This window comes from Heterodontus francisci, chromosome 14, assembly GCF_036365525.1.
Source record: "Heterodontus francisci isolate sHetFra1 chromosome 14, sHetFra1.hap1, whole genome shotgun sequence".
Classification (NCBI taxonomy): domain Eukaryota; kingdom Metazoa; phylum Chordata; class Chondrichthyes; order Heterodontiformes; family Heterodontidae; genus Heterodontus; species Heterodontus francisci.
Genome location: NC_090384.1, coordinates 48678991 through 48697536, shown reverse-complemented (window position 1 = coordinate 48697536; position 18546 = coordinate 48678991). Strand labels below are relative to the sequence as shown.

At 40.3% G+C, this 18546-nt stretch overlaps 1 protein-coding gene across 2 annotated transcripts in view; it reads right to left on the bottom strand.

Annotated features, from left to right (window-relative positions):
• Window positions 1-18546, bottom strand: part of dagla (diacylglycerol lipase, alpha) — a 450361-nt gene that overhangs the window by 211759 nt on the left and 220056 nt on the right. For both annotated transcript variants that reach the window (XM_068046193.1, XM_068046192.1), the window contains one exon: window positions 16054-16189. In XM_068046193.1, coding sequence (XP_067902294.1) covers window positions 16054-16148 — 95 coding nt within the window. In that variant the 5' untranslated portion in view covers window positions 16149-16189. The remainder of the gene's footprint in view (window positions 1-16053; window positions 16190-18546) is intronic.

The following is an 18546-nucleotide window of genomic DNA, read 5'->3' as shown; positions in this document are numbered from 1 at the left end:
CTCTCCCTGGTTACAACATGGCAACAAAGGGACCTCCATATTGTTTTTTAAATAACTTTTTCAAGTTACAGAACATAACCAAGCACAAATACACTTCACACTATACTACACTGTAATACAATGCTAAATATAGGAATCTCAGTATAATTTCAGAAATTAAATTTCATCACTGCAACTACACTACAGATTATTTCCAAACCCTTGCAATTCCTTCAAATGCAGTTACAGGAATACTCAAATAAAATTAATGGATTCACACAATTAAAAAAAATTCTGCAATTAGCTTTGAAGAAAACAACAAACACACATGCTCGAGAAAATTCATTTGAGAAAAAGCAAAAATATTTTTACAAACGGATTATAGTTCAAGAGTAAAGAAGTCTTACTGCAATTATGTGGGCCTTGGTGAGGCCACACCTGGAGTACTGTGTACAGTTTTGATATCCTTACCTAAAGAAGGATCAACTTGCCTTAGAGGGAGTGCAATATGGTTGCCCTAGACTAATTCCTTTGATGAGGGGCTTGTACTGTGAGAACAGATTGAGTTGACTAGGCCTATATTCCCTAGAATTTGGAAGAATGAGAGGTGATCTCATTGAATCATATAAAATGCTCAAGGGGCTTGATAGCGTAGATGCTGGGAGGATGTTTCCCTTGCCTGGGGAATCGAGAACTAGGGTTCACAGTCTCAAAATTGGAGGTCAGCCATTTAAGACTGAGATAAGTATTAATTTCTTCACTGAAAAGGTTTGTGAATCTTTGGAATTCTCCACCCAGAAAGCTGTGGCTGCTCAGTCATTGGAGTATATCCAAGACAGAGGTCAACAGATTTTTGCATACTAAGGGAATCAAGGGAGAATCTTAGTGAACAGCAGAGCAGGTTCGAAGGGATGAATGGCCTACTCCAGCTCCTATTTCTTATATTCTTATTTTACAAGCTGTGTTTCAGCTGATTATTTATTACATATAACCTAGATGCATACAAATGCTAACTAAATTTACCCTGTAATTGCGATTCTCAAAAACTACACTTCATTTTAAAACTTTTCTATCTCGAGTTCACACTGAACCAACACTACCAGAAAGCAACATCTGACTGATTCAAAAAACCTGCAGCACCACCTTCCACAAGATCTTACTAATTTAACAAACCTTCAATCCTGGTGGAAAAACCTGATTTTTCAGACAGCCAACACCTGTTTGAAACACTGACTATCAGTTTAGAAAGCTGACAGTTCACATGCATCTTCTAGTATGCTTAAAAAAAAAGCTTGGAAAAAAATTAAACCTTTGATGATATAGTGCTTGATGCTGACAGTGGGCACTCAAGATCTTTCATTCATTAGCACTAACATCTAAGATTCCAATACAGAACAGAGGGAGTATTCATGGCGTCATTATGAGGTTCCAACCATCAGAAAATATGTTAAACCAACGTCCTCTCCAGTATTATATATCAGTGTGACAGATTGTCTCAATAATTTATATAGCAAGAAGTTCCCTCATTATACTGACCAACATTCCTCCCTCAATCAATGCTATCCACAAGTTAACTGATTATTCATAGAACTGCTGATTGTGGACTTTCAGATACAGAATGGCTATTGCTTTTGCCAACATGCCAACTAAGAAATTAATTGTAAGACCTTTGAAATACTGACCATGATGTACTATAAAAATATCAAAAATTATATTGCATTACATAAACGCAAGTCTGTCTATCTTTCTCCAGTGAGTAAGTCGCACTGGCTATTTTTGTACATTTCAGAACAACTGATGACTTTGGCATAGCCTATGAAGCATGTTGCATTCCACCTGTCCTCTTGGTAGCAGAATGCAAGGCAAAGAATGAAAAGACAAATGGGAGTAAGGAGTGTGGTCCATTTAATATTATAAAAGCACTGAAAGACAATATTTACTATGGGATGCATTTGAATATATCCACAAATTGAATATGTCCATATAGTAATCATCCCTTTATTAAAATATGTACTGTCCACCAAGAATAAATATGACATTATCTTCAAAATGCTCTGCAATGTGATTAGTTGCACTACTTTCCTAGCTAGGTCTCTATAATCCTTTATGTAGTGGCATTCTGTCACCTATCTGCAAGACAGGATAAAAGTACATTGTGGGACTTGGGCACCCAATACTTTCAAGCTGCTTGGCAATTAAGCCTTTTTCTTGTTGAATTTCATATGCTTCCATGCTTGCACTTTGGGATGGGTGCAAATTAAGTACATTTTAGTACATTTTACCTGGCTTATGCCAGTGGGTGATGCTTTCATGGGCAAGAATTGACTTCTACTAAATATTGCAAGATGTGGTCTCACTTACCATTTACGTTAAAGCCCATCAAGTTGGTTAACTGTGTATATTTTGGAGATGTTGAGTTAGTATCAAATAAATATCCTAAAAGGAATCTATAAGTATGCACAGCTTCTTTGATAATATAGGGATAGAAGCTTTTTTTGCTTCCCCCCCCCCAACTGTCCCAATCACTTCTGAAGATTCATAGTGATATACAGATCCACAGGTGTCAGCAATCCTCTGGTACCTCATGCAAATACCTCATGTGAGCAGAGTGATGCCAGATAAAAGTTTTAATCAGATTCTTTCCCTTGCAATGTAATTTTACTTATTTTCACGGAACTGTAATTATTTTTCTCCTCGAATTAAAAACAGTGAGTGCCTTTAAGACTCTGTTTGAAAACAGTGCCTTTAAGACTGAGCACAGGATGCCAGCTGCACCTGTCCCTAGACCACAGCAGGACAGAGAGGTCACCTGTTTCGATTTGACTGTGTGTAAAACTGGCAAAAAACGGTCTGAACCAGTTAGTTTTGAGAGACTCACCAGCGAAGCGTGCCGAAGGAAAGAGCTGTCTATTCTCTCTCAGCAGAAGTTCTACAAGGAGCTGCAGGCCAAATTAATTGCCTGAGGAAAAAGCCTTTTTTTTTTTGAAGAAACCATTTTGTATTGCTCAAGGTAACAAATCTCCTTTTCTTTACTTCCAAGCCAGGAAGTATTTGCATCAAGATTGAATCTCTCTTGACTGATTGTATTTTCTGGAATTTGCCAGTGGTCTTGATGCCTACTGCAGCCGAAGTGTTTTGAATGCCTATTTAGAACAGTCTATTTCATCAAATCTGCGTGGAGACTTTGAGCAGCATTTGATTATTTTCTACATTAGAATACCTCACCCATCAGGAATGTAACCCAGAAAGACATACTTATTTATTTATTCTTAAGAAACAGCTCATTTTAAAAACACCATTTTTAAAGCCGGTATATAACTGCTAGTTTTGAATGTATGTCTGTGAATGGGGGGAGTTAGTTAAAATAAGTTATAGGGTCTTTAGATATAGGTTTATCTTAATAGTGTTTAAGATTTAGTTTTTTTTAAATAAATAGTTAATTTGTTGTTGTCTGAAGATACCTGGTTTGGTCTGCTTTATTCCGGGGGTTACTAGAGTGTTTAATTTGGCTGCTTTCTGGTTGGGTGGGAAAACCTTAAATAATATGCTGCGACCTGTGAAGTGATGGGACTGAATTGATGGTGTGTTGCTCCCGCGTCGGTCGTAACATTATCTACTTTTTCCACTCTGCCCTGCCTCCTCTCCTGTTGGCTTTGATTCCCTCACTGGGATCTAGTTCCAGGGCCAGTGGTCACCCTCCAGTATCTTGAACAAGTGACTATGATTCATGTGAGCCTTGACAGTGAGTCAAGTAAGCCTGTAAGTTATGTAACTATGAGAACACATCAAATCTAATACTGTTCTCACTATCACACAACATTCACCTATTTATGCGTCCAGTATGGTTTGCTATGCCGTCAACAGTTGCAGGAACCCTAATTAATTTTATCATCCCTAAACCAGGACCACTGCAATTAAGTGTAGTGCTGTACTGCTGCCCCAGCTAACTCTGATGGTACATAAAACTTGGGGAAGTTTTGAAGAGCTTGGTCTACCTGCAGAAGTGGATGCTGATGTTCCCAAAGTGCTTTTCAAAGGTGAGGAGAGAGTCCTTCCAGTGTCTTTGCCAACATTCTTCCCTCAACCAATATCACCAAAAAAAAGTGTTCATTCATCCATTGCTGTTTGTGGGATGTTGCTGTCAAGGGTTGCTAACAAGTTTGCCGACATTACAATCACTGCTCTCCAAAAAACACAATTAATGGTGCAAAGTGATTTGATATTCCAGTGATATGTTGTGGCAATATATAAATGCAAGTATTTCCACATTTTCAGGGAGACTTCTAGACAACCTGGTGACCACAATGCCCAGATTAAAACAAAATAGATAGTGTCCCACGTGCAATCAGTACTCCTTTTAGAAATCTGTTTGAAATTTTAAAAAACTGTTCACAGGGGCAAGAGACACTGGCAAAGTTGCTTTCTTTGTTTATCACGGTTATCCTGATGATGGATTTTCATCTCGAAATGCTGCAGCTATTGTGATGATGATGCGCCTATGATAATATCGCTGAGTTCAAGCATCTGACACAGCAGCAGCAACATTTGGTAAAGGTGGAGCCCACAACAAAGATTGGTTTGAGCCCTACTCAGCAGAGATGGCATTTGCCATTGAAGCAAAAAGCAAAGCCTACCTGATGCACAACATAAACCCAACCTGCCATGACATGAAAGTAGCATGGCAGTCGTGCAAAACACTGTACAAATAAACACTGGATCGACTAATACGAAGAAATCCAAACTGCCTGTGACAATGTATGATGGGATCAAGAGGGCACTTGGGCAGCAGATGGACAATAGCAAAAGGATGTCCCGCTGGGTTGAACATTACTGTGAGCTGCACTCCTTTGAGATGGACATCTCCTAGTCTACTAATATTCATTATAAGCCCACCGACTCCCACAGCTATCTCGACTACACTTCTTCACACCCTGCCTCCTGTAAGGACTCCATTCCATTCTACCATTTTCTCCATCTCTGACGCATCTGCTCTGAAGATGCAACCTTCCATGACAGCGCTTCTAATAGGTCTTCCTTTTCCCTCAACAGAGGATTCCCCCCCACTGTGGTTGACGGTGCTCTCAACCGTGTCAGGCCCACTTCCCACACCTCTTCCCTTCAAGAACTGCGACAAGGTTCCTCTTGTCCTCACTTTCCACCCCACCAGCCTCCACATCCAAAGGATCATCCTCCGCCATTTCCGCTACCTCCTGTGTGATGCCACTACCAAACACATCTTCCCCTCCCCTCCCGTCAGCATTCCAAAGGGATCGTTCCCTCCGTTACACCCTGGTCCACTCCTCCATTACCCCCACCACCTTGTCCCTTTCCCCTGCAATCGCAGTAGGTGTAATACTTGTCCATTTACCTCCTCACTATCCAAGGCCCCAAACACTCCTTTCAGGTGAAGCAGTGATTTACTTGTACTTCTTTCAATTTAGTATACTGTATTTGCCGATCACAATGCGGTCTCCTCAACATTGAGGAGACCAAACGCAGACTGGATGACCGCTTTGCGGAACACATCCGCTCAGTCCGAAAACATGACCCCGAGCGTCCGGTTGCTGGCCATTTCAACAGTCGCCCCTGCTCTCATGCCCACATCTCTGTCCTGGGATTGCTGCAGTGTTCCAGTGAACATCAACGCAAGCTCGAGAAACAGCACTTCATTTACCAATTAGGCACGCTACAGCCTGCCGGACTAAACATTGAGTTCAATAATTTCAGAGTATGATGGGCACCCCTTTTTATTTATTTTTTGTTATTTTTTTCTTCTTTCTTTTTAATTTTTTATGTGCTTATTTTATTTTGGTTTGTTTAGTGTGTTTCCACTGTGACTACCCATTATTTTTTTTCATGTCTGTGCTTGGGGCCAGGCTGTTCAGTTTTGTCAATTAATACCCTCTCTGTACTAACGCTTTGACTTTCAGCACATCATTAACATACCTTTTGCCTTTGCTCCATGACCTTCTGGTCAGTTATTTGCTGTGACCTTGTCCTATCAACACCTCTTTTGTTATCTCTTGCCCCACCCCCGCTTTACTTGCTTAAAACCTATTACATTTCTAGCCTGTGCCAGTTCTGCTTCTCTCTCCACAGATGCTGCCAGACCTGCTGAGTATTTCTGGCATTTCTTGTTTTTATCTCCCAGTTAGCACTTGACGCTCTTCCACAGCTTCCTGTCTTGGATGAGTTAGATGCAGAACCCTCATCACTTGAGCTTGAAAAGGCCATTGATTTCTTAGCAAGCAGGAAGGCACCCTGCAAGGATCGAATTCCAGCTAAACTGCTTAAGTATCTACTACCACATTTTCATGACCTCTTTTTCTGTTGGAGGGCAAGATCCATTCCACAAGACATGCGTGATACAAAACTCATCACCTTATACAAAAACAAAGGCGACAGATAAGACTGCAACAACTATAGGGGCAACTCACTCTTCAGCGCCACTGGGAAAGCCTTTGCTCAGGTCATGCTGAAACAACTCTATCACCTTGCAGATCCAGTATATCCAGTAGCAGTGTGTAATTTCCATGCTGGCAGATCTACAGCAGACATGATCTTCTTCATATGCCAGCTACAAGAGAAGTGTAGGGAACAGGACATACCTCTTTAACTTGCTTTCGTAGATCTCATGAAAGCATTCAACACCATGAGCAGAACAGGATGGTACAAAATTTTGGCAGAAAATTGGCTGTCTACCAAAGTTTCATCCGTTCCTTTCATGACAACATACATAGTACTATACAATTTGACGGCTCCACTTCTGACAGTTTCAGAGTGAAGAATGGAGTGAAACAGGACTGTGTCCTAGCCTCCACTTTGTTTGGTATTTTCTTCTCCATGTTCTGACCTTTGCCTTCCCTGCAGACATGGATGGTTACCTGCATACTAGGTCAGACAGCAAGCTCTACAATCTGTCCAGATTGAAAGCAAAGGGAAAAATACAGCACGTCTCAATCAGAGGACTCCTCTACACTGATGATGCCACACTACTCATCCACATGGAAACTCAGCTGCTAAGACTCATGAATTGTCTCTTCCAAGCCTGTAACCTGTTCTTGTGTACGAGAAACATCAAGAAAACTGTAGTTATGGGTCACGGTATCACATCTCTGCCCTTGATCACACTAAACAACACGCCTCTGGAAGTGGTTAGCAAATTCTGCTACCTTGGGTCCATGGTGATAAACAGTCTGTAACACACATAGTGTTACGACTGACTGCTCAAGTCAAAGCCCCCAATCAAAATATACGATTCGGATTGTGGTTGGAGAAACGCTCTGTTGATTCAATCCCATCCCTCCACAGATCGCCGAACATATCATTTTAAATTTTCCAAATTAAAGAAAGACCCAGCCAATTTGTATCGTCTATTAACCCCAAAATGAGGCTAACCAAACCAGGTGTCTTTAGATCAACAAATTAACTGTTTAATTAGAAAAACGAAATTCTACACACTACTAAGATATAAACAACATTTAAAATCGAAAAATTTAGTGTCTTTGCAGAATTACGCTCCTGCCAAATGTGGAACAGCCCAAGGTTGCTTGAACACCTCACAGCCGTCCAATGGCAACAAAAAAGGCTCTTCAAAAGTAAAACAGTCCACAGAGTAATTCAGCAGTTGAAGGGATGCTTTCCTTCTCCAGCAATGGATTCAACAATTACAGTTCAGTAATTAAAGGAATTTGGTTACTTTCTTTTAATAAATTAATCTGGCTTGACATCCGGATTTGAGAGTATAATAAATGGGGTTTAGATAAACCAAGAGAGAGCTCTCATTTCCTTCGGTACATGCTGGTCCATCTGTCTATCTGTGTGTCTGAGTTAGAACAGTCTATTTCCACCACAAGCCAGTTCAAAATTAAATTCTAACAATGTATCTCTCGATCTCTGGTCCTGAATGGCTGTATCCTGGACAACGAGAATGCACTCTTTGACTCAGTTTCCAAATGGTTGTGTTCCAGGGCAATGAGAATGCATTCTTTTGACTCAGTTTTTAGAGCTTGCTGCCTTAAAGCAGTACTGCTCTCTTTCCAGCCTTAAAGGCACACTGCATTCTTCCCGGAAAAAAAACTACAAGACCATAACATTAGGGAAAGCAGCTACTACCTTTGGTCGCCTCACGAAATGTGTATGGAAAAGCAACAAGCTGACTGTTAGGACAAAGATGCTGGTTTATGAGGCCTGCGTATTAAGTACCTTATTGCACGGTTGTGAACATACAAACATAAGAATTCGGAGCAGGAGTAGGCCACTCAGTCCTTCAAGCCTACTCCGCCATTCAATAAGTTCACGGCTGAACTGATTACTCCACATTTCCACCTACCTCCGATAACCTTCCACCCCCTTATCAAGAATCTATCAATCTCTGCTTTAAAAATATTCAAAGACTCTTCTTCCACCACCTTTTGAGGAAGAGAATTCCAAAGACTCACGACCCTCAGAGAAAAAATTTCTCCTCATCTCTGTCTTAAATGGATTGAAGCATGGATGTCTTACAGCTATCAAGAAAGGAAGCTCAACAATTTTCATCTTCGGTGTCTGTGGCACATTCTTGGCATCTCGTGGAAGGACAAAATCACAAATGCGACAGTCTTCTCAAAGGCAAATCTCCCAAGTATGTTAGCTCTCATCAAGCAGAGGCGACTTCACTGGTTCAGGCACATTTTCAGGATGAAAGACACATGCATTCCCAAGGATATTCTATATGGGGAGGTAGCCGGAGCCAGAACACCAATAGGATGCCCAAAGCTTCGCTTCAAGGGTGCTTGCAAGTGTGACATAAAGACCCTAAAGATCAATTTCCACACATGGGGGACACTAGTAAACAACAGAGGTAAATGTGACATTACCTGTGGGCAGGTGTACGCCACCATGATGATCAGTGGCTAGAGCAGCTTAACAGCAGGCACCAATGTCGAAAACAACACCCCACAACGATACCTGATAACCATCCCATATGCAGCACTTGTGGCAGAACCTGCCTCTCACGGATTGTTCTCTTTAGATATCAACAAAGGTGCACAATGTGAAACTATCCCTCGCCAATGGATTTGCTGCATGTCCATTATCTCACGTAGGTGGTAGGATGCCAGCGATGATACTCCTATGATAATATTGCTTAGGGAATTTCAGGATTTTGATCAACAACCAGACTGAACATAAGGCCATATTGCTGCTCATTAAAAAATGTTTTAGTGCACTTGACATTGGAGCTACTGTTTTGGAAGCATTACTGAGTTTATTGGTGTGAGGATGAAAAATCAACACAAACTAAAAACAGAAGCTGAAGTTCATAATTCTTTTGCAATGGCTTTATCTTAAAAAGTAGCCCAGAATTTCCTCAATGTCAGTCGGCAAAGACACCTCCAGATAGTACAGGACAAAAAGTACCAAGTTCAATTTCGACAACTTTTCTGAATTAGCTAATCTCAGGCAAGAGTGCTACAACTGACTTCAGTGGCTGTTGACTTTGAGTGAAAATACTACTTGGGGTTTATGCTTCTGACCTCTAGACTGCTGGAAATGTGGACACCAGGGATAAGCAAGAGTTGGTTCAGTTGTGATGCCCACTATGATCAACTAGCCTGTCATATTGTCAGGCTTCACACAAAGAATGGCCATTTGGGCAGGTTATCAAAGGCAAACTGAACCTGTGGCACTATGCCCATTAAGAGTTGGTGCCTTAGGGAGAGTGAGAGAGAAAACATGGAGTGAGGGAAGAAAAACAGCAATCCTAGCAATGGAATTCCATCATCATCTAAGATGCAAGTTAGTAGCTAGATAAGGACAGATAGTGCCAGTACTCCAAACAAAACTACCTACTTCCACCTCTGTAACACAGCCTGATTCCACCCCTGCCTCAGTTCATCTATTGCTGAAACCCTCAACTATGACTTTGTTCCCTCTAGACTTGACTATTCCAATGTTACCCTTCTTCCAACTGTCAGGCAAACCCCACCTACCAAGACTGAGGCACACATTATTTCGGCACATGAACATTAAAACGTAAAAAATTGCAATCTCTGACTAACAGGACATTTGCATAATACACGACAACATGGAAAGAAAGGGAGCCAGTCCCGGTTTCTCCAATACACGGAAGTGATCAAACCAGTTCTAGTCACAAGTCTAGCTGGCTGGAGCTTTTGGATTTGAACTTCCAACAAAGGATGTTGAAGAGACTGTTCCATATAAGGAGCTATTCACATGACTAACCTGCTACGTACCCTGGGAGCTTTTTGAATTTGAACTCCCAAAGGGATTTGAACTGAGACAAAGCTGTGTGCTCAAGGACTGAGAACATCTCCTCTCCTGCCTACCTTCATCTCTTCCCACGGAACCAAATCTTGTGAAAACACGTGAAACTCAAAGAGAAAAGGGTTTGCCATGTGAACAAAATTTTATGACGACTACTGGCTCCAACGAATCGCAAGACCATATCTTCAATCAAGGACTACAGTAAGCTCGAGAAACAGTAATAAGATATTGCCTCAAATCGGTCTACTTATCTTTTCTTATGCTCTTTTCTATTCCTATCTGCATCTTTATATCGCATGTGCATGCTAACGCGAGTGTGTCGTATATCCGTAGGGTGTGAATCGTAGTAGAGTTTAAGTTTTAAGGTTTTAATAAATTTCCTCTTTCTGCTTTAAACCAAAGAAAGCCTGTTTGTGCTCAGTTATTTGTCTGATAATTGGAAACTGTGAACAAGGATTCACAAAGGGGGAGTTCAAAACAGAGCGTTTAAAATTAAACACTGTTACAATAAGACCAGGTAAAGACAGCAAGAGACCCTTCAACACATTGTTCACCTGGTTGTAAAACAACCTACAGAAACTCGAGCTCATCCAAAACTCTGCTGCCTGTATCCAAATTGCACCAAATCCCATTATCCCATCACCCCTGTGCTCATTGACCTTGGTCGACTTCCAGTCTGGCAACATCTCAATTTTAAAACTTCCTATCCTTGCTTTCCAATACTTCCATGCCTCGCCCCTTTCCATCACTGTAACCTCCACCAGCCATACAACTCTCCGAGATGACTGCATTCCTGTAATTCTGGCCTTGTGCTCATCCCCGATTTGAATCACTCCACCCTTGGCGGCCTTCTAAATCTTTCAGCTTCTCTTCCACTCTATCCTCCTTTAAGTTGCTCCTTAAAAGCTATCTCTTAATCAAGTTTTTGGTTATCTGTTCAAATAGCTCCTTATATGGCTCGGTGTCTAGTATAGGTAGGTGGTAGGGGAATATAGGGACAGTTGAGGATGTGGTAGGAATATGGGATTAGTGTAGGATTAGTATAAATGGGTGGTTAATGGTCGGCACAGACTCCGTGGGCCGAAGGGCCTGTTTCAGTGCTGTATCTCTAAATCTAAAATCTATAACGTCCCTGTGACGTACCATGGAGCATTTTACTATTTAAAAGGTATAAATGCAAGTTGTTATTGTTGGATCCCCATGCTGGCACCTGTGAACCATAGCAACATACTGAGAGCACCGACAGACATACAAACAGGTCTTATAACCCTGAAAATTTTGTCATCTAAATGAAAAGCTGTATTCCTATGATTCTTGATGCACCTTTGAACTATTATATTTTTTAATAACCTGAGAAAAATGTGTATCAGGAGACAATCATCCTACTTTATTAGTGTTCATACTAACAAATTTCTTAAAAGCTGCTTTAGTGCTTTTGTAAACAGTTCCTGTTGCTAAGGCAACACAAGAGCTGCTGTGTTTGTCCTTGTAATTACAGCATTGAAAACATAATGCAGGAGAAACTGGAAAAGATGGTGCCTGAAGTTATTGAACTACTGAGATCTTTCGGTTTCATTTGCCACTCCCAAGTAAGGAATGAGTAGCTGATTTGCTCCTTGGACTCTCCCGATTGTTGTAAGACTGTTTGGTGAAGGGTTGAGTATTGTCACATATGAGTGCACTACTTTCCTATGCAACTCCATACCGACAGCTTAACAACTCCAAGTATCAGCTTAGTTCAATGCTAGCTCAAAGGTACCCTAAAGTTGACAATATTTGCAGTGTTACTTTCAGGTGTACTATATTGGCTGTGAAGCATTGCAGGATATCCTGAGGACATAAATGGCACTGCATAAATGCAAGCTCTCTCTTTTCTATTACACAATGATGTCGAGATGACACAGTTGAGAGATTCCTGGAAGCTATTCTACTATTACATTGCAAGATGGATTCTTTAGCACTGGAGAATCAGTGAGGCATGCACAACCATATGCATACTTAGTTATTTGAAATAACAATTAATCTCTTCATTTTCTGGATGCCAAGACCTGGGAAAGATCCATACAATCAGAAACCAAATCACTAACTTGAATGAGGGAGCCTGTGGGTCTGGGCATTATGGTTGCTCCTGGACAGAAAAGAATAGCAATTTTTCGAGAGAACAGACATTACCACACCCTGTAATCTCCATTTTTACCTGCTGAGCAAGCTGTAGCGACAGCACCAAATACAAAGCTTTAGTCATATTAAACTATTCACTAACCAAAAAGGGCTTATGTGACATGCAAAACCTTGCATTTGAAATCTTCTATTGTTTGTTATTTTTGTTACATGTGTTCAATGGTTGAAGGCCAATTAAACTTTTATTTTGTGCATATATCTGAAAGTTAACCTATAGGTGCTACCATTTGAGTAACAAAAGGTGAACTGGATCAAGTGGGGAGAGCAGGGGAGGGAGAAATGGGGGAAGGGGGAGGAAGAGAGAGAGAGACCACAGAAGAATCAACGCAGAAATATAATACTGAATATTAGTAAGAACAGCCAGATTCATGGCAGAAAGTCTAAATGTCTTGTTATGGCCAGGTGGGTGATGGTTTGGCTTGTTCCCACTGTTCAGCTCCCAACTAACCACAGCAAGTGTTTTTTTTTTTAAATTAGGGTTTTAACCCCTTGTGTTTTATTTGTCAAATAAACAGACAGTGACAAGTTTTCCTGTAGGTTTAAAACAGAATATTAATTATTTATTGAACAATATTCATTCCCAAAATGTTCGCAACGGTACCCACATATGCATTCACTCGCACACACACATAAGAATAGAGAGAGAGAGAGGAAAAGGGTAAGTGGTTTGAAGTGAGGTAAGTGTTTGGGGTTCACAGTAAAATCTGTTGAGCTTCTCGGAGGACAGTTTCTCTTTTAAAGTTGCAGGCCTGGGTTTTTTTTAGTTTTCTGGTCGTTAAGGCTTCAGACTGGAGGTGGTGGTCACTTATAGTTCTCTGCTGCACTCTAGCTGAAGTGTAGAATTCACAGCAGGGTTCCTTTCCTGTTTTTTGCTGGGCTTCTTTTCATAACCCTTGGTTGGACTGCTTTTCTGTGATATTCCTGTGATCTCTCCCACTCTCTCTCCAAACAGCTACCTTTTAAGGTAAAAATCTCCCACATTAGACTCTGTTAGGAGAGGCATGGCCCCCTCCCACCACTGTGATCACACAATGGACCAGGATGTGGTTACTTCACAACTTTTTTGTTTCAGAAGAACCCATTCAATTCAGGAATGACCCGATGGTCTCAGGTTGGATGTAATTGACACCTCTTAGCTTGACCATCAGCAACCATTTTGCAGCACACTGTCCATTTTTTAAAGGAAAAGTCCAATTTTTATAACTCTTCAGTTTGGTTCTGTATTTTTATTGCTGCACTTCTCATGAATGTGACAGTCTAATCACCACTGCAACACATGCAACTCCATCAGCCTCTGTTGAAAAGGTGTTTCATGCTTGTTACTAGTGTTAATGTTGCCTCCACAGATGCCACTATAATTCATCTCTTCGAGACAGCAGCACTGCCTCATTTAACGTTTAATACTGAAGCTGAATTTGAGATTGCTATTGGTGGCATTATAAAATGAAGAAGGAATATACTTAATTTTTCTTCTTTAAAGAGTAAAAGGATGGCAAGGTTCACACATGCATTGTATTGCGAAATGAAGCTAATCACTGGCCTGCAATATATCATTTGACACTGGACACCATGCTATGTAACTAATCCCAACTTTGACAGATTTTTGAACTCAGCTGCCCTGGGTAGCCTGAACAAATCTTTTCCCTGTACTAGAACAGTCCTTGAATTTTGCTGAGGAAAATTATGTTTTAGAAAATTACAATTTACAATATATCATAAAATTAGTCAATATAGACCGAGTGTGCCACAAGTCCCACATAGATTCACTTCCTGAACCACTTAGTCTCCCTAGCAGAGAGGGATGCAATAAGGTAAAAGGAATCAAGAACACTGGTGAACTTATGTGCTGCATCACACAGTGTATAAGAGGTAGCTCCCAATGATGAGTTAATAATTGTTTGCGAGGTAGGAGACAGAGTAGGGATAGAGGGAATGAATGTAGTATGATTAGGGGGAATGTGACAAGTGGGATTCCCAAGGGATCTGTGCTGGGATCTGAATGTGCTGTCATATATATAACAATGATTTGAATGAAGGAATGGAGTGTTATGTATTCAAGTTTGCAAATGACACTAAGTTAGAAGACAGTGAGTAGTGCAAATGGGAGCAGAAAGTTACAAAGCGAGACAGACAGATTAGCTGAATGGGCAAAACTGTGGCAAATGAAGCTCAACGTGAGGAAGTGTGAAGTCATCCACTTTGAATTCAAGAAAGATAAATTAGAATATTTTCATAATTGCAAGAGATGACAAATGGTGGAAGAGCAAAGGGATTTGGGTGTTCAGATACAGAAATCACTAAAAGCTGCTGCACAAATACAAGAAACATATAAAAAGGTAAATTAAATGTTGACATTTATCTCAAGGAGGTTAGAATACAAAGGCGAGGAATTTATGTTTCATTTGTGAAGAGCCTTGCTCAGATCCTATCTAGAGTACTAGGTTCAGTTTTGGATACTGAAGGATGTATTGGCATTAGAGTTGGTGCAACACAGATTTCATCGTTTAAAGGGTTAAATTATGATGACAGGGTACTAAACTTGGCTCGTATTCTCTTCCATTTAGAAGATTGAGGGGCCATCAATTTGAGGCATTTAAAATGAAAAAAAGATTCTATGAGCATCAACTTGCATACTGCTCACTAGTTAGAGAGGATGAGTAGCCCTTTTCGCTAGGAAATAGTGGTGGCAGAGAATCTAAAAGAAAGTTAAAGATATAGGTGAACTGAGAATTATTTACAAAATATTGATGATGGCTACAATTAATGGAAGCTTCCTATACAAATTGAGCAGAAATATGATTCTGCTGCAAAGATGCCCAATTATTCCCAATATACTGTGCATGGCTTTTGAATGTTAGCTAAACTCACTTGGTAGCACTATCACCTGAGAGTCGGATGGGCGTTGGTCAAACCACACTCCAGGATATGGGCAAATAATCTTATAACAATACTCCAGTGCAATATTGAGTGAGAGTCATCCTGTCTATCTACTCATTTTGTTGATTAAAGATGCTAGAGTACTACTGGAAAAAGAGCAATGAGCTCAACTGATGTCCTAGCAATGTCTTTCCTCAATCAATATTGACAAAAATTATCTGGTCATTCACTGGGTGCAAAATTGTGCTACTTCTGTCCACTTTAATTCACTGAACGTGTTGCACTTCATTATCAGCACATTTAACAAAAGTATCTTACTTATCCCGCATTAACAGGTGCTAGGCTTTAGAACCATTGGCTCCAGATAGCTTGAGCACACCGAACACCCTTAACTTGGCATGAACATAAAAAAGCCGGCACTGTCAATCGGGATAGTGGGTGCTGTTCATGATTCTCCATTTATAATATTACTGCAGTGGAACTCACTCTCACATCTCAAAAAGGATCCTGCCCTTCATATGTTATTCTGAGATATTTTTCTTTTTTTTTAAACAAACAGTAAGGACGATGGTAATGTATATTCAAATCTTCATTTACTTTGCCTTCCACACATGCTCAGATAATTTTGACAATTTCATTTCCACAGGGTCCTAATTGAATATCAGGTTTCACCTCCATTGACAGTCTACAAAATAAGTCAGATATAATAGGGGCACAGCACTTCATCCCATTTGAAACATCAGCCCTTACCAGGTAGTGTGAATAAGAAAGAGGAAGATTCCCGGGAGCACCAAGTCATCACTTCCCACTGACCAGCGTCGCCTGAATATCACAATTCCTGGCATGGTCTCCACCACCAGCTAATTTGTTCATTAATGCCAGAATCCTATAGGGAAAAAAAAAGCTTTGTTAAATAGTCATATCTTCAATGAAACTGCATAAAAGCAATACTTTTAGGACCTGTGATTTTGCAAAAGATATATGTACACAATTGGTCAAAACTCGATTACGTGGCTATTAAATATCCTAACATGCTCGTCTTACAAAGTCCCTGTTACTGTGCTATTCAAAAGAAGGAACAATACATCCTATAGTTTTATTTACAGATTTTACCACGTGCCGTACACATATATATTGGGAGGTGCACGGTTTCAAAAATCTCAAACCACAGATCCTGTAATTATTGGGCTACAATAGAAAGCAGATTTAAAATACAAACTGGGAATGTAAAATAAATTGAGGTACGAGAAAAAGTGAATAGGTTCACGTAGTTCATTGTGCACACATTAAACCCTACAACTGCAGATTCAGTCATGGTTATCAATAGCTTGAGCAGATTCCTTACAACTTGACATCGTGAGTAGGGATGTTACTTGCAGCAGTTTCCATTCACGATGTCACAGAAATGGAACTTCACAACTATAACCAGTCAAAGCTGAAACCTATAGCTCTCAGGAAGTGGCACCAGTAGCAACATTTATTATGGTTGACAGCTTAAATCTAACTTTTTGCCTGTGATTTCATTGGCCTGGATTTTGCAGTAAGGTGGGCTATCAGTGCTCACCGTTTTAAGGAGTCAGACAGCAACTTCCAGCATTCGCACAAGTGCAATTGAACACAAAAGTCAAGAAGTTGCATCTGATTTTCCCTGCTTCTCCACAAGCTTCGTTGCGATGACAGATCACCGAAAGACATCATTCAAACACATGAAGGGCTTGAAGTTGCATTACTTACCCACTAAATCCACCAGAAGTTGTTATTGTTTGCCCACTCAAGCATTAGTGAAATTTTATTGTCATAGTAAGTTTTAATTATTGCCAAACAACCTCTCTGGCACTGAAAATTAACTTTAAACTGAAAATTAGAAATCCATTTCACTGCAGCACCTCTACAGGGCATCTGGGACCTGCGCGAACAAGGCAAGCAACAGCATGTCTCTTCAACCAATCAGATTGAAGAATCCTTTCTGAGACATGCAGAGTCCAACCAGGAGGTATATATCAGAAAATTTATTTCAATGTAAAATCATGTACTAAAAAGCAACATAAAGTGAGGGAAAGAAACATGGGATTGAGAGGGAGAGATAAAAGAGACCAAAAGATAGAGACAATTTAAAAAAAATAAAATTTCCAATAATAATTAAAAATTGAAAATCCATACTTCCAAAGTAAATTTTCAGTGCCAGTGAAGTTGTTTAGCAGTAATTAAGACTTACCATGCCATTAAAATTTCACTTACACTTGAATGGACAAACCTTAACTTTTGCTGGTGTGGTTAAGTACCACAACTTTATGCCCTTTGTGTATTTTAATGCCAAATCTCTCCGTTGGGTACCGGTATAGCAAAATTTGTGGAGGAGCAGGGCAAATTGAACAGCAACTTCCAGATTTCCCTGTTTAATTGCACATGTGCAGACATCAGAAGTCGTCCGATTTATCCATAATAACAAAGAACACCGATAGCATCATCACTACTTCCAGTGCAAAATCCGGGCCATTGAATTTGACTCGCTGATAATTGCAAATTGAAGTGTAAAATTTCACAGAAAATTTGCATACAAGTGTAAGCATAATCAATGGTGAATGCTATAAGTTCACCGCTGCCCTTTGGCGATGATCTTTGCGTCTTCACTGTCCACTGGAGTAGTACCGGATGATTGGAGGGTGGCAAATGTTCCCTTGTTCAAGAAAGGGAATAGGGATAACCCTGGGAATTATAGACCAGTCAGTCTTACGTCGGTAGTGGGCAAATTACTGGAGAGGATTCTGAGAGACAGGATTTATGATTATTTGGAAAGGCATGGTTTGATTAGAAACAAAAACAAGAAATGCTGGATTCACTCAGCAGGTCTGGCAGCATCTGTGGAAAGAGAAGCAGAGTTAACGTTTCGGGTCAGTGACCCTTCTTCGGAACTGACAAATATTAGAAAAGTCACAGATTATAAACAAGTGAGGTGGGGGTTGGGCAAGAGATAACAAAGGAGAAGGTGCAGATTGGACCAGGCCACATAGCTGACCAAAAGGTCACGGAGCAAAGGCAAACAATATGTTAATGGTGTGTTGAAAGACAAAGCATTAGTACAGATTAGGTGTGAATATACTGAATATTGAACATCAGCAAGTGCAAACCTGAAGAAAAACAACCTGAAAAAAACAGTGGGTGAGCAAACTGAACAAACTAAGATGAACTGAAATATATACAAAAAAAGATTGTAAAAAATGTAAAAAGGAATGCCAAAAAAAA